This window comes from Coregonus lavaretus (assembly GCF_964263955.1).
Source record: "Coregonus lavaretus genome assembly, chromosome: 22".
NCBI lineage: Eukaryota > Metazoa > Chordata > Actinopteri > Salmoniformes > Salmonidae > Coregonus > Coregonus lavaretus.
In genome coordinates, this window is record NC_140009.1 from 3,736,561 (window position 1) to 3,758,207 (window position 21,647).

General features: G+C 48.5%; 1 protein-coding gene across 1 annotated transcript in view; it reads left to right on the plus strand.

The window, feature by feature from the left end:
* LOC311149468 (CDK5 and ABL1 enzyme substrate 2-like) overlaps window positions 1-13,518 on the plus strand; it is a gene marked incomplete at its 5' end in the record, with an annotated part of 82,250 nt that extends 68,732 nt beyond the window's left edge. The window contains 2 exons of the mRNA XM_084186663.1: window positions 11,823-12,027; window positions 13,358-13,518. Coding sequence (XP_084042789.1) covers window positions 11,823-12,027; window positions 13,358-13,498 — 346 coding nt within the window. The 3' untranslated portion in view covers window positions 13,499-13,518. The remainder of the gene's footprint in view (window positions 1-11,822; window positions 12,028-13,357) is intronic.
* Window positions 13,519-21,647: the final 8,129 nt, after the last annotated feature.

Genomic DNA, 21,647 nt, shown 5'->3' on the forward strand with positions numbered 1-21,647 from the left:
AGGTCTACTATAATGAAGGCTGGTTCAACAACAACCCAAGCCCTCCCTCAGGTCTACTATAATGAAGGCTGGTTCAACAACAAGCCCTCCCTCAGGCCTACTATAATGAAGGATGGTTCAACAACAAGCCCTCCCTCAGGTCTACTATAATGAAGGCTGGTTCAACAACAACCCAAGCCCTCCCTCAGGTCTACTATAATGAAGGCTGGTTCAACAACAAGCCCTCCCTCAGGTCTACTATAATGAAGGCTGGTTCAACAACAAGCCCTCCCTCAGGTCTACTATAATGAAGGCTGGTTCAACAACAACCCAAGCCCTCCCTCAGGTCTACTATAATGAAGGATGGTTCAACAACAAGCCCTCCCTCAGGTCTACTATAATGAAGGCTGGTTCAACAACAACCCAAGCCCTCCCTCAGGTCTACTATAATGAAGGATGGTTCAACAACAAGCCCTCCCTCAGGTCTACTATAATGAAGGCTGGTTCAACAACAACCCAAGCCCTCCCTCAGGTCTATTATAATGAAGGCTGGTTCAACAACAAGCCCTCCCTCAGGTCTACTATAATGAAGGCTGGTTCAACAACAAGCCCTCCCTCAGGTCTACTATAATGAAGGCTGGTTCAACAACAAGCCCTCCCTCAGGTCTACTATAATGAAGGCTGGTTCAACAACAAGCCCTCCCTCAGGTCTACTATAATGAAGGCTGGTTCAACAACAACCCAAGCCCTCCCTCAGGTCTACTATAATGAAGGCTGGTTCAACAACAACCCAAGCCCTCCCTCAGGTCTACTATAATGAAGGCTGGTTCAACAACAAGCCCTCCCTCAGGTCTACTATAATGAAGGCTGGTTCAACAACAACCCAAGCCCTCCCTCAGGTCTACTATAATGAAGGCTGGTTCAACAACAAGCCCTCCCTCAGGTCTACTATAATGAAGGCTGGTTCAACAGCAACCCAAGCCCTCCCTCAGGTCTACTATAATGAAGGCTGGTTCAACAACAACCCAAGCCCTCCCTCAGGTCTACTATAATGAAGGCTGGTTCAACAACAACCCAAGCCCTCCCTCAGGTCTACTATAATGAAGGCTGGTTCAACAACAAGCCCTCCCTCAGGTCTACTATAATGAAGGCTGGTTCAACAACAAGCCCTCCCTCAGGTCTACTATAATGAAGGCTGGTTCAACAACAAGCCCTCCCTCAGGTCTACTATAATGAAGGCTGGTTCAACAACAAGCCCTCCCTCAGGTCTACTATAATGAAGGCTGGTTCAACAACAAGCCCTCCCTCAGGTCTACTATAATGAAGGCTGGTTCAACAACAACAAGCCCTCCCTCAGGTCTACTATAATGAAGGCTGGTTCAACAACAACCCCTCCCTCAGGTCTACTATAATGAAGGCTGGTTCAACAACAAGCCCTCCCTCAGGTCTACTATAATGAAGGCTGGTTCAACAACAAGCCCTCCCTCAGGTCTACTATAATGAAGGCTGGTTCAACAACAAGCCCTCCCTCAGGTCTACTATAATGAAGGCTGGTTCAACAACAAGCCCTCCCTCAGGTCTACTATAATGAAGGCTGGTTCAACAACAAGCCCTCCCTCAGGTCTACTATAATGAAGGCTGGTTCAACAACAAGCCCTCCCTCAGGTCTACTATAATGAAGGCTGGTTCAACAACAAGCCCTCCCTCAGGTCTACTATAATGAAGGCTGGTTCAACAACAAGCCCTCCCTCAGGCCTACTATAATGAAGGCTGGTTCAACAACAAGCCCTCCCTCAGGTCTACTACAATGAAGGCTGGTTCAACAACAAGCCCTCCCTCAGGTCTACTATAATGAAGGCTGGTTCAACAACAACCCAAGCCCTCCCTCAGGTCTACTATAATGAAGGCTGGTTCAACAACAAGCCCTCCCTCAGGTCTACTATAATGAAGGCTGGTTCAACAACAACCCAAGCCCTCCCTCAGGTCTACTATAATGAAGGCTGGTTCAACAACAAGCCCTCCCTCAGGTCTACTATAATGAAGGCTGGTTCAACAACAACCCAAGCCCTCCCTCAGGTCTACTATAATGAAGGCTGGTTCAACAACAAGCCCTCCCTCAGGCCTACTATAATGAAGGCTGGTTCAACAACAAGCCCTCCCTCAGGTCTACTATAATGAAGGCTGGTTCAACAACAAGCCCTCCCTCAGGTCTACTATAATGAAGGCTGGTTCAACAACAAGCCCTCCCTCAGGTCTACTATAATGAAGGCTGGTTCAACAACAAGCCCTCCCTCAGGTCTACTATAATGAAGGCTGGTTCAACAACAAGCCCTCCCTCAGGTCTACTATAATGAAGGCTGGTTCAACAACAAGCCCTCCCTCAGGTCTACTATAATGAAGGCTGGTTCAACAACAAGCCCTCCCTCAGGTCTACTATAATGAAGGCTGGTTCAACAACAACCCAAGCCCTCCCTCAGGTCTACTATAATGAAGGCTGGTTCAACAACAAGCCCTCCCTCAGGTCTACTATAATGAAGGCTGGTTCAACAACATCCCAAGCCCTCCCTCAGGTCTACTATAATGAAGGCTGGTTCAACAACAACCCAAGCCCTCCCTCAGGTCTACTATAATGAAGGCTGGTTCAACAACAAGCCCTCCCTCAGGTCTACTATAATGAAGGCTGGTTCAACAACAACCCAAGCCCTCCCTCAGGTCTACTATAATGAAGGCTGGTTCAACAACAAGCCCTCCCTCAGGTCTACTATAATGAAGGCTGGTTCAACAACAAGCCCTCCCTCAGGTCTACTATAATGAAGGCTGGTTCAACAACAAGCCCTCCCTCAGGTCTACTATAATGAAGGCTGGTTCAACAACAAGCCCTCCCTCAGGTCTACTATAATGAAGGCTGGTTCAACAACAAGCCCTCCCTCAGGTCTACTATAATGAAGGCTGGTTCAACAACAAGCCCTCCCTCAGGTCTACTATAATGAAGGCTGGTTCAACAACAAGCCCTCCCTCAGGTCTACTATAATGAAGGCTGGTTCAACAACAAGCCCTCCCTCAGGTCTACTATAATGAAGGCTGGTTCAACAACAACCCAAGCCCTCCCTCAGGTCTACTATAATGAAGGCTGGTTCAACAACAAGCCCTCCCTCAGGTCTACTATAATGAAGGCTGGTTCAACAACATCCCAAGCCCTCCCTCAGGTCTACTATAATGAAGGCTGGTTCAACAACAACCCAAGCCCTCCCTCAGGTCTACTATAATGAAGGCTGGTTCAACAACAAGCCCTCCCTCAGGTCTACTATAATGAAGGCTGGTTCAACAACAAGCCCTCCCTCAGGTCTACTATAATGAAGGCTGGTTCAACAACAAGCCCTCCCTCAGGTCTACTATAATGAAGGCTGGTTCAACAACAAGCCCTCCCTCAGGTCTACTATAATGAAGGCTGGTTCAACAACAAGCCCTCCCTCAGGTCTACTATAATGAAGGCTGGTTCAACAGCAACCCAAGCCCTCCCTCAGGTCTACTATAATGAAGGATGGTTCAACAACAAGCCCTCCCTCAGGTCTACTATAATGAAGGCTGGTTCAACAACAACCCAAGCCCTCCCTCAGGTCTACTATAATGAAGGCTGGTTCAACAACAAGCCCTCCCTCAGGTCTACTATAATGAAGGCTGGTTCAACAACAACCCAAGCCCTCCCTCAGGTCTACTATAATGAAGGCTGGTTCAACAACAACCCAAGCCCTCCCTCAGGTCTACTATAATGAAGGCTGGTTCAACAACAAGCCCTCCCTCAGGTCTACTATAATGAAGGCTGGTTCAACAACAACCCAAGCCCTCCCTCAGGTCTACTATAATGAAGGCTGGTTCAACAGCAACCCAAGCCCTCCCTCAGGTCTACTATAATGAAGGCTGGTTCAACAACAATGAGTCTTTTTTATCCTGGAGGTTTTATAACATCATTACATTTTATATGTATTTATTGTTGTTGTTGTTTAAAAAAAAAAAACGGATTGTTTGTTTATCGTTTAATTTTATTACAACCAAACTTATTACAATGATTCACCTTCCTGGTTTAACGGTGACAATGTCCGTGGCGCGCTTTCACAAATCTTCTGGAGAGGTGTGAATGCAATCTGATCTGTAAAATGGTTCCGATTATGTTCATAAAACACAGGCCTGTTTGGGAGCAGTATAACGGTGAGAGGACATGCTCCCTTTCTCTTTATATTGGATCTTTGTCCAGATACTGTGAAAAGTTTGGATGTGCCGTAAAACCCTCCATAGTCTGCCTTGTTTTAATATTATATGCCCACGGGGAGAAATGATGGGGCCTGTAAGTGTGACATAGCCTATTTAAAACAAGTTGTTGTTTCATTTAGAATTTGATTAGAATGATTGCCTCTTTTTAGGCTTTATCAATAATTAATTGAATCTTGCTTATTAACAATGTTTGGCATGTCCATGTGTAACCGGTGCTGTACTGCCATGTCACTAAACCACTAATGTTATGTTAAAATGTCTGTTGATGAGCACACTTCTATATTAGTTAACCATAAACAGCACTCTCAATAAATCGTTTTCAGAAAAAAAAAAAAAATTAAACAGGAGAGACTATAGACTGCCGATCCGCTTTTTGCCACAAGGCGGCAGGAGTACCTCAATGATGTAAACAGAGTCTCTAGAGCAGCAGCGCCGCGGTGATTGAGCTGACGTCGATCGACGATGAATCCGGTTCTAGAAGGCACCGATGTAACCGGCGCTGTACTGCCCCGCTGTATCTCTGCGTTGTGTGTGATTGATTGGGACTATAGACGTGGACCTCGGAGATCAGGCTGTTTTAATGAATCAGAATTCTCTCTGCATCCATAAGAAAAGACAAAACATTTGAAGAGCACAAATATGTTCTGCCCACTGTTGCCTCTTTCTCTCATAGTGCATAAAAATTATTTTTAGAATACCAAAAATGAGTACAGCCTCTCCTTATAATGTATCAACACACAACATACATTTTACATAGATAAAACCACATACCTGCATCCAAAAGAAAATACAAAACATCTGTAGAGCACAAACACGTTCTGCCCATTGTCGCCTCTTTCTACAACACAATACAAAGGACTGGGATCAGTGGAGGAGCCTAGCCATCGTTCACACATCCAATACCTTAGCTAGCTAGTAACCACATGTTGAATTCACAATGTTAATATCATCTGTTAGAAATTGCGTAATTCAAATCTGGTATTGGAATAAGAGAAAACATAATCAAGAGATATTCAATCCAAGCTAAATTTATTATATGCAAAATGTATGTATGATAAGTATGAAGGTTCGTATATACGGGTCCACTGAAATACCACGCAGGGCACTCAGAGAACTAAAAAAATTGTTTACAGGTTCTTTTCTCAAATACTCTGACAGATAGTTCCCACCTCTTCTGTTGGCCAATCAGAGTAAAGGACTGAGTGTGGTTCAGCCAATCCGTTGGTGCAGGGGTTGGTCCCAACTCCTCTTCTCCATTTATTGCACACTGTTGCCAGGCATAAGTTGCTATCATAATAACCTGCGGAGTCAGCACCCAAAAGACACCATTCCACTGTACTCCATGTACCCATGTTCAAGGTCGGTTTCACAGACAACAAAGAGAGAGTGTTCGTATCTGTGAGAAATACAAGTCTTATCTCATCCTAGCCCCTAACGTTCCCCACATTATGAGAAAAATAGAACCCAACACATCCTAAAAAGTACAATTACAATTGCATCTTAACAATACCATCCACTTATGAGTAAACTCTAAATATACAACATTATTCATGAACAAAACACCGTGTGTCATGACTTTGTGCTTAAAGGAATTGTCACGATCGTTGGTTAGAGATGAGGACCAAGGCGCAGCGTTGCGGGTGAACATATTTATATTTATTGACTAGATCACACGATCAAAACAAAGAACGAAACGTGAAGTCCTTCGATAAACAAACCAAAAGGAACAAGAAACCACAAAACACAAAGTGCAAGACAAACAGTTAAATATGGCTCCCAATCAGAGACACCCAGCTGACACTCGTTGCCTCTGATTGGGAGTCACTCAGACCAACATAGAAAATTAAACATAGACTTACACACCCTGGCTCAACATAACATAGTCCCCAGAGCCAGGGCGTGACAGTACCCCCCCCCAAAGGCGCGGACTCCGGCCGCGCCAAACAACCACAACAGGGGAGGGACCGGGTGGGCACTCCGCCTCGGCGGCGGATCCGGCTCCGGACATGACCCAGGCACGGGTTGTGCTGGACTGACGACGCACACCCCTGGCTTGCTGCGTGGAGGAGGAACAGGCCGGACCGGGCTGACGAAGCGCACCCCTGACTTGGTGCGGGGAGCAGGAATGAGCCGGACCGGGCTGACGACGCGCACCACTGACCCGGTGCGGGGAGCTTGGACGGGCCGGACCGGGCTGGCGACGCGCACTACAGACTTGGTGCGGAGAGCAGGAACGGGCCGGACAGGGCTGACGAAACGCACCATAGACTTGGTGCGGAGAGCAGGCACGGGCCATGCCGGACTGACGACGCACACCACTGGCTTGGTGCGGGAAGCTTGGATGGGCCGGACTGGGCTGGCGACGCGCACCACAGACTTGGTGCGGAGAGCAGGAACGGGCCGGGCTGGGCTGTCGACGCACACCGTAGGTTTGGTGCGGGGAGCAGGAATAGACCGGGCCGGGCTGGCGACGCACACCGTAGGCTTTGTGCGTGGAGCAGGGACAGGCCGGGCTGGGCTGTCGACGCACACCACTGACTTGGTGGGAATGGCAGGAACAGGCCGGGCTGGGCTGACGACGCGCACCACTGACTTGGTGGGAATGGCAGGAACAGGCCGGGCCGGGCTGACGACGCGCACCACTGACTTGGTGGGAATGGCAGGAACAGGCCGGGCTGGGCTGACGACGCGCACCACTGACTTGGTGGGAATGGCAGGAACAGGCCGGACCGTACTGGGGACACACACCACTGGCCCCACGCAGGGATCAGGAACGGGCCGGACCGGACTGGTAACACACCCCAGTACCTCTCGCCGTGCCTCCACACTTTCCCTCTCCTCTGTGCCCAGTGGCCCCCCTAACCTGGCGGCCTTCTCTGCCAACGCTTTGCACCGCTCTAACCCGTACACCTGCTGCCCCGACGTCGTGAGCCCCCCCCTAAAAATTTCCTGGGGGTCTCTCCTCCCTCTTGCCAGACTCGCAATCATCTCCTCCCACGTCCATCCTCTCTCCTCGTCACGCTGCTTGATCCAGTCGAGGTTGCCACGGAGATCTGCCAGCGATGGCTCCTGAACACGCTGCTTGGTCTGGTTAAGGTGGTTTCTTCTGTCACGATCGTTGGTTAGAGATGAGGACCAAGGCGCAGCGTTGCGGGTGAACATATTTATATTTATTGACTAGATCACACGATCAAAACAAAGAACGAAACGTGAAGTCCTTCGATAAACAAACCAAAAGGAACAAGAAACCACAAAACACAAAGTGCAAGACAAACAGTTAAATAAGGCTCCCAATCAGAGACACCCAGCTGACACTCGTTGCCTCTGATTGGGAGTCACTCAGACCAACATAGAAAATTAAACATAGACTTACACACCCTGGCTCAACATAACATAGTCCCCAGAGCCAGGGCGTGACAGTACCCCCCCCCAAAGGCGCGGACTCCGGCCGCGCCAAACAACCACAACAGGGGAGGGACCGGGTGGGCACTCCGCCTCGGCGGCGGATCCGGCTCCGGACATGACCCAGGCACGGGTTGTGCTGGACTGACGACGCACACCCCTGGCTTGCTGCGTGGAGGAGGAACAGGCCGGACCGGGCTGACGAAGCGCACCCCTGACTTGGTGCGGGGAGCAGGAATGAGCCGGACCGGGCTGACGACGCGCACCACTGACCCGGTGCGGGGAGCTTGGACGGGCCGGACCGGGCTGGCGACGCGCACCACAGACTTGGTGCGGAGAGCAGGAACGGGCCGGACAGGGCTGACGAAACGCACCATAGACTTGGTGCGGAGAGCAGGCACGGGCCATGCCGGACTGACGACGCACACCACTGGCTTGGTGCGGGAAGCTTGGATGGGCCGGACTGGGCTGGCGACGCGCACCACAGACTTGGTGCGGAGAGCAGGAACGGGCCGGGCTGGGCTGTCGACGCACACCGTAGGTTTGGTGCGGGGAGCAGGAATAGACCGGGCCGGGCTGGCGACGCACACCGTAGGCTTTGTGCGTGGAGCAGGGACAGGCCGGGCTGGGCTGTCGACGCACACCACTGACTTGGTGGGAATGGCAGGAACAGGCCGGGCTGGGCTGACGACGCGCACCACTGACTTGGTGGGAATGGCAGGAACAGGCCGGGCCGGGCTGACGACGCGCACCACTGACTTGGTGGGAATGGCAGGAACAGGCCGGGCTGGGCTGACGACGCGCACCACTGACTTGGTGGGAATGGCAGGAACAGGCCGGACCGTACTGGGGACACACACCACTGGCCCCACGCAGGGATCAGGAACGGGCCGGACCGGACTGGTAACACACCCCAGTACCTCTCGCCGTGCCTCCACACTTTCCCTCTCCTCTGTGCCCAGTGGCCCCCCTAACCTGGCGGCCTTCTCTGCCAACGCTTTGCACCGCTCTAACCCGTACACCTGCTGCCCCGACGTCGTGAGCCCCCCCCTAAAAATTTCCTGGGGGTCTCTCCTCCCTCTTGCCAGACTCGCAATCATCTCCTCCCACGTCCATCCTCTCTCCTCGTCACGCTGCTTGATCCAGTCGAGGTTGCCACGGAGATCTGCCAGCGATGGCTCCTGAACACGCTGCTTGGTCTGGTTAAGGTGGTTTCTTCTGTCACGATCGTTGGTTAGAGATGAGGACCAAGGCGCAGCGTTGCGGGTGAACATATTTATATTTATTGACTAGATCACACGATCAAAACAAAGAACGAAACGTGAAGTCCTTCGATAAACAAACCAAAAGGAACAAGAAACCACAAAACACAAAGTGCAAGACAAACAGTTAAATAAGGCTCCCAATCAGAGACACCCAGCTGACACTCGTTGCCTCTGATTGGGAGTCACTCAGACCAACATAGAAAATTAAACATAGACTTACACACCCTGGCTCAACATAACATAGTCCCCAGAGCCAGGGCGTGACAGTACCCCCCCCCAAAGGCGCGGACTCCGGCCGCGCCAAACAACCACAACAGGGGAGGGACCGGGTGGGCACTCCGCCTCGGCGGCGGATCCGGCTCCGGACATGACCCAGGCACGGGTTGTGCTGGACTGACGACGCACACCCCTGGCTTGCTGCGTGGAGGAGGAACAGGCCGGACCGGGCTGACGAAGCGCACCCCTGACTTGGTGCGGGGAGCAGGAATGAGCCGGACCGGGCTGACGACGCGCACCACTGACCCGGTGCGGGGAGCTTGGACGGGCCGGACCGGGCTGGCGACGCGCACCACAGACTTGGTGCGGAGAGCAGGAACGGGCCGGACAGGGCTGACGAAACGCACCATAGACTTGGTGCGGAGAGCAGGCACGGGCCATGCCGGACTGACGACGCACACCACTGGCTTGGTGCGGGAAGCTTGGATGGGCCGGACTGGGCTGGCGACGCGCACCACAGACTTGGTGCGGAGAGCAGGAACGGGCCGGGCTGGGCTGTCAACGCACACCGTAGGTTTGGTGCGGGGAGCAGGAATAGACCGGGCTGGGCTGGCGACGCACACCGTAGGCTTGGTGCGTGGAGCAGGGACAGGCCGGGCTGGGCTGTCGACGCACACCACTGACTTGGTGGGAATGGCAGGAACAGGCCGGGCTGGGCTGACGACGCGCACCACTGACTTGGTGGGAATGGCAGGAACAGGCCGGGCCGGGCTGACGACGCGCACCACTGACTTGGTGGGAATGGCAGGAACAGGCCGGGCTGGGCTGACGACGCGCACCACTGACTTGGTGGGAATGGCAGGAACAGGCCGGACCGTACTGGGGACACACACCACTGGCCCCACGCAGGGATCAGGAACGGGCCGGACCGGACTGGTAACACACCCCAGTACCTCTCGCCGTGCCTCCACACTTTCCCTCTCCTCTGTGCCCAGTGGCCCCCCTAACCTGGCGGCCTTCTCTGCCAACGCTTTGCACCGCTCTAACCCGTACACCTGCTGCCCCGACGTCGTGAGCCCCCCCCTAAAAATTTCCTGGGGGTCTCTCCTCCCTCTTGCCAGACTCGCAATCATCTCCTCCCACGTCCATCCTCTCTCCTCGTCACGCTGCTTGATCCAGTCGAGGTTGCCACGGAGATCTGCCAGCGATGGCTCCTGAACACGCTGCTTGGTCTGGTTAAGGTGGTTTCTTCTGTCACGATCGTTGGTTAGAGATGAGGACCAAGGCGCAGCGTTGCGGGTGAACATATTTATATTTATTGACTAGATCACACGATCAAAACAAAGAACGAAACGTGAAGTCCTTCGATAAACAAACCAAAAGGAACAAGAAACCACAAAACACAAAGTGCAAGACAAACAGTTAAATATGGCTCCCAATCAGAGACACCCAGCTGACACTCGTTGCCTCTGATTGGGAGTCACTCAGACCAACATAGAAAATTAAACATAGACTTACACACCCTGGCTCAACATAACATAGTCCCCAGAGCCAGGGCGTGACAGGAATCTAACTTTTCTGAAGACGACAGAAAAAGCGCGCCTACCTCTCATAGTGCATCAACATGATTTGAGCAGGAGCACGCAGGGCAAAACGTTAAGTACACACTCCCCTATTCCCAGGATGCAGACATTCATAATAACAAATCACCATGCTATATTAATATATCGACCTGGTGAAATTCACAAACTACTTTAACAACTGTTACACATGCAATTTACAGTAGGCCTAGCCCCTATATCAGTGTGAATACTATTGAAGCCGTGCAATTACTTAGAACAATGTCAACTGCAAATGGATTCAAGTTAACCAATTTAGCAAAGATAGGTTCAACATTTTATTCCGTTTCTGTAAGCCATTTAACAAACTATAACAGACTAACTTTGGAATTGGAGTTGTTTCCAAGGCAACACATAAAAGACAAATACATCAACTAAGGGTGTGTTCGTAAATTCGCTCTGGCTATCTACTCCGAGTTCAGAGCACTCTCATCTGAGTGTGCGAGAGCGCAGAATAACTGACGAATTTATGAACCCTCAACACCTGTTGAATATGGCCGGTGTCAGTAAACGTCGGCCAAAAAAAGCGTAATTAAATTGTTGCCAGCAGCACAGTGAGTCACCAACGCTCTGGATAACATGAAAACAACCTAACCAGCTCTGCTAGGGCGAGTAAAATGGTCAGAGTGAGGTTGTTTTCCTCATTTTTGTCTGGATGTAGCTAGCAAGCTAGACAACGTTAGCCAGTTAGCTTGGGTGCTTGACTGCCGCTGTGAGGTCAAAACGCTCGGATCAACGCTCTGAATTTACGAAAGGACAATATGACAATGCTCTGAATTTACGAACGCACCCTAAATACACAACTTGAAGCAACCACATATTTCTCCATGGAGCACGTTCTGATTGGCCAGTGAGGGGCCAAGCCTTGACACACCCACAACTTGTTTATTCATCAAAGCCCGCCCCTTTCGCGGCAATGCCAGAAGGTGCGCGGATAATTGTGAAATGTGAAAATAGAAAAACTATTTCTGACACACTTACCGCCTGCGCTTAGATTTACCATTGCGTTAGGTTTGTTAAAATAGAGTCCCATAGAATCATATTAAATCAATCTCTCTCACTCTCCATCCAGTCTGAAAAGGGAGATGCGTACGGTGGGCGATGACTGCGGACTGCAGCCGGTCACCGTGGCGATGGCGTTTGTGTACTTTGAGAAGCTGGTCCTCCAGGGGCGACTCAACAAACACAACAGGAAGTTGGTGTCCGCCGCCTGCGTGCTCCTCGCCGCTAAGATCAGCAGCGACCTCAAGAAGCAGGACGTCATGCAGCTCATAGATGTATGTATAGTATTACTATCCCCTTTATGTGTATATGGTGTTTTTATTGTGGAATCTTTGTTTTGTTTATGATGGCTGGTTCTTGGACCAACATTAACCCTACTCCTTGACTAAACTAAGAATCTCCATTCAGGGTGCTTTTTAATCCCAAGAATAGGCCTATTCTGGGAAACATTTTCCATTTGAGAATAGTCATGTTGCTCCTTTGTATAGGGTTTCCTTTGTTACCTGAGGCTGTTGCCCTCTGACCCCCATGGCCCTCTGACCCCCATGGCCCTCTGACCCCCATGGCCCTCTGACCCCCATGGCCTTCTGACCCCCATGGCCTCGCTGACCCCCATGGCCCTCTGACCCCCATGGCCCTCTGACCCCCATGGCCCTCTGACCCCCATGGCCTTCTGACCCCCAAGGCCCTCTGACCCCCATGGCCCTCTGACCCCCATGGCCTCGCTGACCCCCATGGCCTCGCTGACCCCCATGGCCTCGCTGACCCCCATGGCCCTCTGACCCCCATGGCCCTCTGACCCCCATGGCCTTCTGACCCCCAAGGCCCTCTGACCTCCATGGCCCTCTGACCCCCATGGCCCTCTGACCCCCATGGCCTCACTGACCCCCATGGCCTCACTGACCCCCATGGCCTCACTGACCCCCATGGCCTCACTGACCCCCATGGCCCTCTGACCCCCATGGCCCTCTGACCCCCATGGCCCTCTGACCCCCATGGCCCTCTGACCCCCATGGCCCTCTGACCCCCATGGCCCTCTGACCCCCATGGCCTCTCTGACCCCCATGGCCTCGCTGACCCCCATGGCCTCTCTGACCCCCATGGCCTCGCTGACCCCCATGGCCCTCTGACCCCCATGGCCCTCTGACCCCCATGGCCCTCTGACCTATGTGGCTCTGGCCAAAAGTAGTGCACTGTGTACTAGGGAATAGGGTACCATGTTGGATGTGACCTAGCTCTTTTTTAATAGCCCTTAACCTCATCCACTTTTTTCCTTCTCTCTCTCTCTCTCTCCTCTCTCCCTCCTCTCTCCCTTCTCCCTCCTCTCTCCCTTCTCGCTCCTCTCTTCTTCCTCCTCTCCCTCCTCTCTCCCTTCTCGCTCCTCTCTCTTCTCTCTCTTCTGGGCGGCAGGTAGCTTAGTGGTTAAGAGCGTTGTGCCAGTAACCGAAAGGTCGCCGGTTCTAATCCCCGAGCCGACTAGGTGAAAAATCTGTCGATGTGCCCTGGATAAGAGCGTCTGCTAAATGACTAAAATGTAAATGTTCTCTCTCTCGTCTCTCTCTCTCCTCTCTCTCGTCTCTCCCTCGTCTCTCTCTTCTGCTGCAGAAACTGGAGGAGCGTTTCCGTATCAGTCGGCGAGAGTTGATCCCATTTGAGTTCACTATCCTGGTTGCCCTGGAGATGGCTCTGTACCTGCCTGAGAGCACCATCATGCCACACTACCGACGCCTGGTACAGCAGAACTAGGACCGCACCCCTGCCACGCCCAATGCCACACCCACAGGAACAGGAGCCACACCTACTAGGACTGAAGACTGGACATGGGGGCAGAGTGGGGGGGTTAAAGTTCAGCAGTAGCATTGGGATCAAATGTGAGGTCTGTCACTTTACCACAGGAATACCAGTTAGTAGTTAGCAACATGAGTCATGACTTTACCACAGGAATACCAGTTACTAGTTAGCAACATAAGTCATTACTTTACCACAGGAATACCAGTTAGCAACATAAGTCATTACTTTACCACAGGAATACCAGTTAGTAGTTAGCAACATAAGTCATTACTTTACCACAGGAATACCAGTTAGTAGTTAGCAACATAAGTCATGAGTCATTACTTTACCACAGGAATACCAGTTAGTAGTTAGCAACATAAGTCATGAGTCATGACTTTACCACAGGAATACCAGTTAGTAGTTAGCAACATAAGTCATGAGTCATGACTTTACCACAGGAATACCAGTTAGTAGTTAGCAACATGAGTCATGACTTTACCACAGGAATACCAGTTAGTAGTTAGTAGTAATACTTCTCTCTCCCTCCTGCCAGTGTGTTAAAGGGAAAACAAATAACATCACACAAACATTTAACCAAAAATACATTTCATTTATTTATCCTACCTTTCTAAGAGATGTATATTTATTCTATTGTATCTATTTCAGCGCAGCATAGGGGATATTTATATTATAACCAAACCATTTCATTATTTTGCACAGCCTTGTAGCTTAACTCACATAGGTCTTATTCCAGCATCATAACCAAACATCCATCTTTAGCCCCATTTATACCATAATAACCAAGCATCCATCTTTAGCCCTGTTTACACCATTATAACCAAGCATCCATCTTTAGCCCTGTTTACACCATTATAACCAAGCATCCATCTTTAGCCCTGTTTACACCATTATAACCAAGCATCCATCTTTAGCCCCGTTTATACCTGGTTTTAACATGCGTCTGTTGTCCTGATCTTGTCCACATTCTGATTGTGCCCACATCTGTCGACAGGTGTAGACAATCAAAAGACACATTGCGATTTGATTGTGATTAGCTCTTCCTGACCACCTCCGGAGGCATCTTGTACGGATAGCCTTGAAGAGTCAACGAATCCTGACAACGAAAGCGTATACATTTGGCCAAAGTTACGGTTGTCCCACCCTGAAATATATCACACCGGTCAGTTGAGGTATTAATGCTTCATTCAAGACAACTGGGAACTGGGAACTTGGAAATCAACGGCTTCCGACGTCAGTGCGTTCAAGACAACTGGGAACTCCAACTGGGAAAAATCGTTTTGAACGGTCATCCAACTCGGAATTCCAAGTTGGAAACTCGACCATATTTCTAGAGTTCCGACTTTCCGACCTGAAGATCATGACGTCATGATTTTACCTTGGTTTTTTTTCAGAGTTCCCAGTTGTCTTGAAAGCACCACAATTATGGACAACGATACCGCTACAATTCCTCCAGAACTAAGATCATGGTCTTCATTAGAAACCATCTGCCTACTGGCATTGTGGTCGGATGCCAAAGTCCAATCAAAATTAGATCACCCATAAAGAAATAAAGTTATTTATGAAGAGATTTCGTCCCGAATGAGAGAAAAGGGGTTTCCCATCTTCCCACGTCCATTTCCAGCACAAAATCAAATATGTGAAAACATATTCAGAGCTTGATGGGAACGGAAGAACCCAGTGTCCAGTTTATTCAGAGCTGGATGGGAACTGAAGAACCCAGTGTCCAGTTTATTCAGAGCTTGATGGGAACAGAAGAACCCAGTGTCCAGTTTATTCAGAGCTTTGATGGGAACAGAAGAACCCAGTGTCCAGTTTATTCAGAGCTTGATGGGAACGGAAGAACCCAGTGTCCAGTTTATTCAGAGCTTGATGGGAACGGAAGAACCCAGTGTCCAGTTTATTCAGAGCTTGATGGGAACGGAAGAACCAAGTGTCCAGTTTATTCAGAGCTTGATGGGAACTGAAGAACCCAGTGTCCAGTTTATTCAGAGCTTGATGGGAACGGAAGAACCAAGTGTCCAGTTTATTCAGAGCTTGATGGGAACAGAAGAACCCAGTGTCCAGTTTATTCAGAGCTTGATGGGAACAGAAGAACCCAGTGTCCAGTTTATTCAGAGCTTTGATGGGAACAGAAGAACCCAGTGTCCAGTTTATTCAGAGCTTGATGGGAACGGAAGAACCCAGTGTCCAGTTTATTCAGAGCTTGATGGGAACAGAAGAACCCAGTGTCCACTTTATTCAGAGCTTGATGGGAACAGAAGAACCAAGTGTCCAGTTTATTCAGAGCTTGATGGGAACAGAAGAACCAAGTGTCCAGTTTATTCAGAGCTTGATGGGAACAGAAGAACCAAGTGTCCAGTTTATTCAGAGCTGGATGGGAACAGAAGAACCAAGTGTCCAGTTTATTCAGAGCTGGATGGGAACAGAAGAACCAAGTGTCCAGTTTATTCAGAGCTTGATGGGAACAGAAGAACCAAGTGTCCAGTTTATTCAGAGCTGGATGGGAACAGAAGAACCAAGTGTCCAGTTTATTCAGAGCTTGATGGGAACAGAAGAACCAAGTGTCCAGTTTATTCAGAGCTGGATGGGAACAGAAGAACCAAGTGTCCAGTTTATTCAGAGCTTGATGGGAACAGAAGAACCCAGTGTCCAGTTTATTCAGAGCTTGATGGGAACGGAAGAACCCAGTGTCCAGTTTATTCAGAGCTTGATGGGAACGGAAGAACCCAGTGTCCAGTTTATTCAGAGCTTGATGGGAACGGAAGAACCAAGTGTCCAGTTTATTCAGAGCTTGATGGGAACAGAAGAACCAAGTGTCCAGTTTATTCAGAGCTTGATGTGAACAGAATAACCAAGTGTCCAGTTTATTCAGAGCTTGATGGGAACGGAAGAACCAAGTGTCCAGTTTATTCAGAGCTTGATGGGAACAGAAGAACCCAGTGTCCACTTTATTCAGAGCTTGATGGGAACAGAAGAACCAAGTGTCCAGTTTATTCAGAGCTTGATGGGAACAGAAGAACCAAGTGTCCAGTTTATTCAGAGCTTGATGGGAACAGAAGAACCAAGTGTCCAGTTTATTCAGAGCTGGATGGGAACAGAAGAACCAAGTGTCCAGTTTATTCAGAGCTGGATGGGAACAGAAGAACCAAGTGTCCAGTTTATTCAGAGCTTGATGGGAACAGAAGAACCAAGTGTCCAGTTTATTCAGAGCTGGATGGGAACAGAAGAACCAAGTGTCCAGTTTATTCAGAGCTTGATGGGAACAGAAGAACCAAGTGTCCAGTTTATTCAGAGCTGGATGGGAACAGAAGAACCAAGTGTCCAGTTTATTCAGAGCTTGATGGGAACAGAAGAACCCAGTGTCCAGTTTATTCAGAGCTTGATGGGAACGGAAGAACCCAGTGTCCAGTTTATTCAGAGCTTGATGGGAACGGAAGAACCCAGTGTCCAGTTTATTCAGAGCTTGATGGGAACGGAAGAACCAAGTGTCCAGTTTATTCAGAGCTTGATGGGAACAGAAGAACCAAGTGTCCAGTTTATTCAGAGCTTGATGTGAACAGAATAACCAAGTGTCCAGTTTATTCAGAGCTTGATGGGAACGGAAGAACCAAGTGTCCAGTTTATTCAGAGCTGGATGGGAACGGAAGAACCAAGTGTCCAGTTTATTCAGAGCTTGATGGGAACAGAAGAACCCAGTGTCCAGTTTATTCAGAGCTTGATGGGAACGGAAGAACCCAGTGTCCAGTTTATTCAGAGCTGGATGGGAACAGAAGAACCAAGTGTCCAGTTTATTCAGAGCTTGATGGGAACGGAAGAACCAAGTGTCCAGTTTATTCAGAGTTTGATGGGAACGGAAGAACCCAGTGTCCAGTTTATTCAGAGCTTGATGGGGTATTGGGTGACCCTCCCACACCCGCCCACTGATGTGTCCAGGAGGGAAAGCTGCTGTGAATAGTCTAATTCAGTTGATATATCAGAGATGAAAATTATACATTGGTATTGTAATACAGTGGCTTGTCTAAGGAAATGTTCTAAAAGTCCACTCTCTTGATCTACAGGGGAACATTAGGGCTCCACATTATACCTTGATGTAAAGGTACAGGGGAACATTAGACCTCCACATTATACCTTGATCTAAAGGTACAGGGGAACATTAGACCACATTATACCTTGATCTAAAGGTACAGGGGAACATTAGACCTCCACATTATACCTTGATATAAAGGTACAGGGGAACATTAGACCACATTATACCTTGATATAAAGGTACAGGGGAACATTAGACCTCATTATACCTTGATCTAAAGGTGCAGGGGAACATTAGACCACATTATACCTTGATCTAAAGGTACAGGGGAACATTAGACCTCCACATTATACCTTGATCTAAAGGTGCAGGGGAACATTAGACCTCCACATTATACCTTGATCTAAAGGTACAGGGGAACATTAGACCTCCACATTATACCTTGATCTAAAGGTACACCTGTTGCATCTCCATCATAGTCCATCCCATGCATCCCCAATACATTTGCAGTTCAGTTTAAATTCTGTAACGCTAGTATATCATTCTATCAACCCCTGATAAGTGAAAGGGACTCTGTTACTGAATTATAACTAATCAATGAGTTGGGGCAAACCAAACCACGGTCGTTCTCACAGCATGTCAAAAAATACATCCTTTGGTGCTGTTAAGGCCTATACTAAATAAGAATTGGACTCCTGGAATATAATGACATCATTTTTGAATTTATTTTATTATATTCTGTGAATCTTTGAGCATTTTCCAGACAAATCGCTAGCAATAAAGTGCAGAATATGTCCAAACTGACACATCAAGGCACATGCTGTAGCGTTCTGTAAGCATGAACGAGGCCACTGTCCAATACGAAGGAGTCTTTGGGCTACTGTTAGATTGAAATGTTATTCCTTTATAAAGCCTTTTCCTTTACATGCCTGCTCCTTTGCACTTTTTATCCATTTGCCGGTTTTATTACATTTTAGTCATTTAGCAGACGCTCTTATCCAGAGCGACTTACAGTTAGTGAGTGCATACATTGACATACTGGTCCCCCCATGGGAATCGAACCCACAACCCTGGCGTTGCAAGCGCCATGCTCTACCAACTGAGCTACAGGGGACATGGCTTTATCCATTATCATAATTTGACCGTGCGTCTTGCTATAGGCTATCATGTTAAGACCTGCCTGAATACAACCAATGCTCCTAGGCCTGCAAAGCTGTTTTACTCTTTTTAAAACAGAAGAATATATATATGTACAGTGGGGAGAACAAGTATTTGATACACTGCCGATTTTGCAGGTTTTCCTACTTATAAAGCATGTAGAGGTCTGTAATTTTTATCATAGGTCCACTTCAACTGTGAGAGACGGAATCTAAAACAAAAATCCAGAAAATCACATTGTATGATTTTTAAGTAATTAATTTGCATTTTATTGCATGACATAAGTATTTGATACATCAGAAAAGCAGAACTTAATATTTGGTACAGAAACCTTTGTTTGAAATTACAGAGATCATACGTTTCCTGTAGGTCTTGACCAGGTTTGCACACACTGCAGCAGGGATTTTGGCCCACTCCTCCATACAGACCTTCTCCAGATCCTTCTGGTTTCGGGGCTGTCGCTGGGCAATATGGACTTTCAGCTCCCTCCAAAGATTTTCTATTGGGTTCAGGTCTGGAGACTGGCTAGGCCACTCCAGGACCTTGAAATGCTTCTTACGGAGCCACTCCTTAGTTGCCCTGGATTTGTGTTTCGGGTCGTTGTCATGCTGGAAGACCCAGCCACGACCCATCTTCAATGCTCTTACTGAGGGAAGGAGGTTGTTGGCCAAGATCTCGTGATACATGGCCCCATCCATCCTCCCCTCAATACGGTGCAGTCGTCCTGTCCCCTTTGCAGAAAAGCATCCCCAAAGAATGATGTTTCCACCTCCATGCTTCACGGTTGGGATGGTGTTCTTGGGGTTGTACTCATCCTTCTTCTTCCTCCAAACACGGCGAGTGGAATTTAGACCAAAAAGCTCTATTTTTGTCTCATCAGACCACATGACCTTCTCCCATTCCTCCTCTGGATCATCCAGATGGTCATTGGCAAACTTCAGACGGGCCTGGACATGCGCTGGCTTGAGCAGGGGGACCTTGCATGTGCTGCAGGATTTTAATCCATGACGGCGTAGTGTGTTACTAATGGTTTTCTTTGAGACTGTGGTCCCAGCTCTCTTCAGCTCATTGACCAGGTCCTGCCGTGTAGTTCTGGGCTGATCCCTCACCTTCCTCATGATCATTGATGCCCCACGAAGTGAGATCTTGCATGGAGCCCCAGACCGAGGGTGATTGACCGTCATCTTGAACTTCTTCCATTTTCTAATAATTGTGCCAACAGTTGTTGCCTTCTCACCAAGCTGCTTGCCTATTGTCCTGTAGCCCATCCCAGCCTTGTGCAGGTCTACAATTGTATCCCTGATGTCCTTACACAGCTCTCTGGGCTTGGCCATTGTGGAGAGGTTGGAGTCTGTTTGATTGAGTGTGTGGATAGGTGTCTTTTATACAGGTAACGAGTTCAAACAGGTGCAGTTAATACAGGTAATGAGTGGAGAACAGGAGGGCTTCTTAAAGAAAAACTAACAGGTCTGTGAGAGCCGGAATTCTTACTGTTTGGTAGGTGATCAAATACTTATGTCATGCAATAAAATGCAAATTAATTACTTAAAAATCATACAATGTGATTTTCTGGATTTTTGTTTTAGATTCCGTCTCTCACAGTTGAAGTGTACCTATGATAAAAATGACAGACCTCTACATGCTTTGTAAGTAGGAAAACCTGCAAAATCGGCAGTGTATCAAATACTTGTTCTCCCCACTGTATAATACTATTGATTTGTACGGCTGTGGACATGTGGAGGATATCAGGACAATAACCTTATTATTCCCAGTGATTTAATCGTTGGATAACAACTACAGGCTGTAATGATGAGAGCGTAAAGCTATTGACTACAAGAGGGTGCTGTTTTCTGTTCTACAGGCTGTAATGATGAGAGCGTAAAGCTATTGACTACAAGAGGGTGCTGTTTTCTGTTCTACAGGCTGTAATGATGAGAGCGTAAAGCTGTTGACTACAAGAGGGTGCTGTTTTCTGTTCTACAGGCTGTAATGATGAGAGCGTAAAGCTATTGACTACAAGAGGGTGCTGTTTTCTGTTCTACAGGCTGTAATGATGAGAGCGTAAAGCTATTGACTACAAGAGGGTGCTGTTTTCTGTTCTACAGGCTGTAATGATGAGAGCGTAAAGCTATTGACTATAAGAGGGTGCTGTTTTCTGTTCTACAGGCTGTAATGATGAGAGCGTAAAGCTATTGACTATAAGAGGGTGCTGTTTTCTGTTCTACAGGCTGTAATGATGAGAGCGTAAAGTTGTTGACTATAAGAGGGTGCTGTTTTCTGTTCTACAGGCTGTAATGATGAGAGCGTAAAGCTGTTGACTATAAGAGGGTGCTGTTTTCTGTTCTACAGGCTGTAATGATGAGAGCGTAAAGCTGTTGACTATAAGAGGGTGCTGTTTTCTGTTGATTTATGCAGCTTCTGTCATAAGGGAGGTCCAAAGGCAGGTTGGGTGAATTTGCATAAAGGGAGGGACCAGGGAATCTGTAAAAAATGTTATGGTGCGCTGTGTTTTGGTTCAACTTCCTCCTTTTACCGCCTCTGTGTGTGTAATGTTTATGTATCGTTATGCGTGTCTGAACACGTGCCGCCGTACTCCTCGGTTAGCGTCCCGAATCGCACCCTATCCCCTATATAGTGCACTACTTTTGACCAAAGAATGGCACCCTATCCCCTATATAGTGCACTACTTTTGACCAACAATTTGGGTGCCATTTGTGACGTGACCCTTGTCTTGTCCTCTACCATATGTACTGTATGTTTCTTCAGCAGAGTATAAAGGGAATATATATATATATATATATATATATATATATATAGACTGACCAGGTGAACCCAGGTGAAAGCTATGATCCCTTATTGATGTCACGTGTTAAATCCACTTCAATCAGTGTATATGAAGGGGAGGAGACAGGTTAA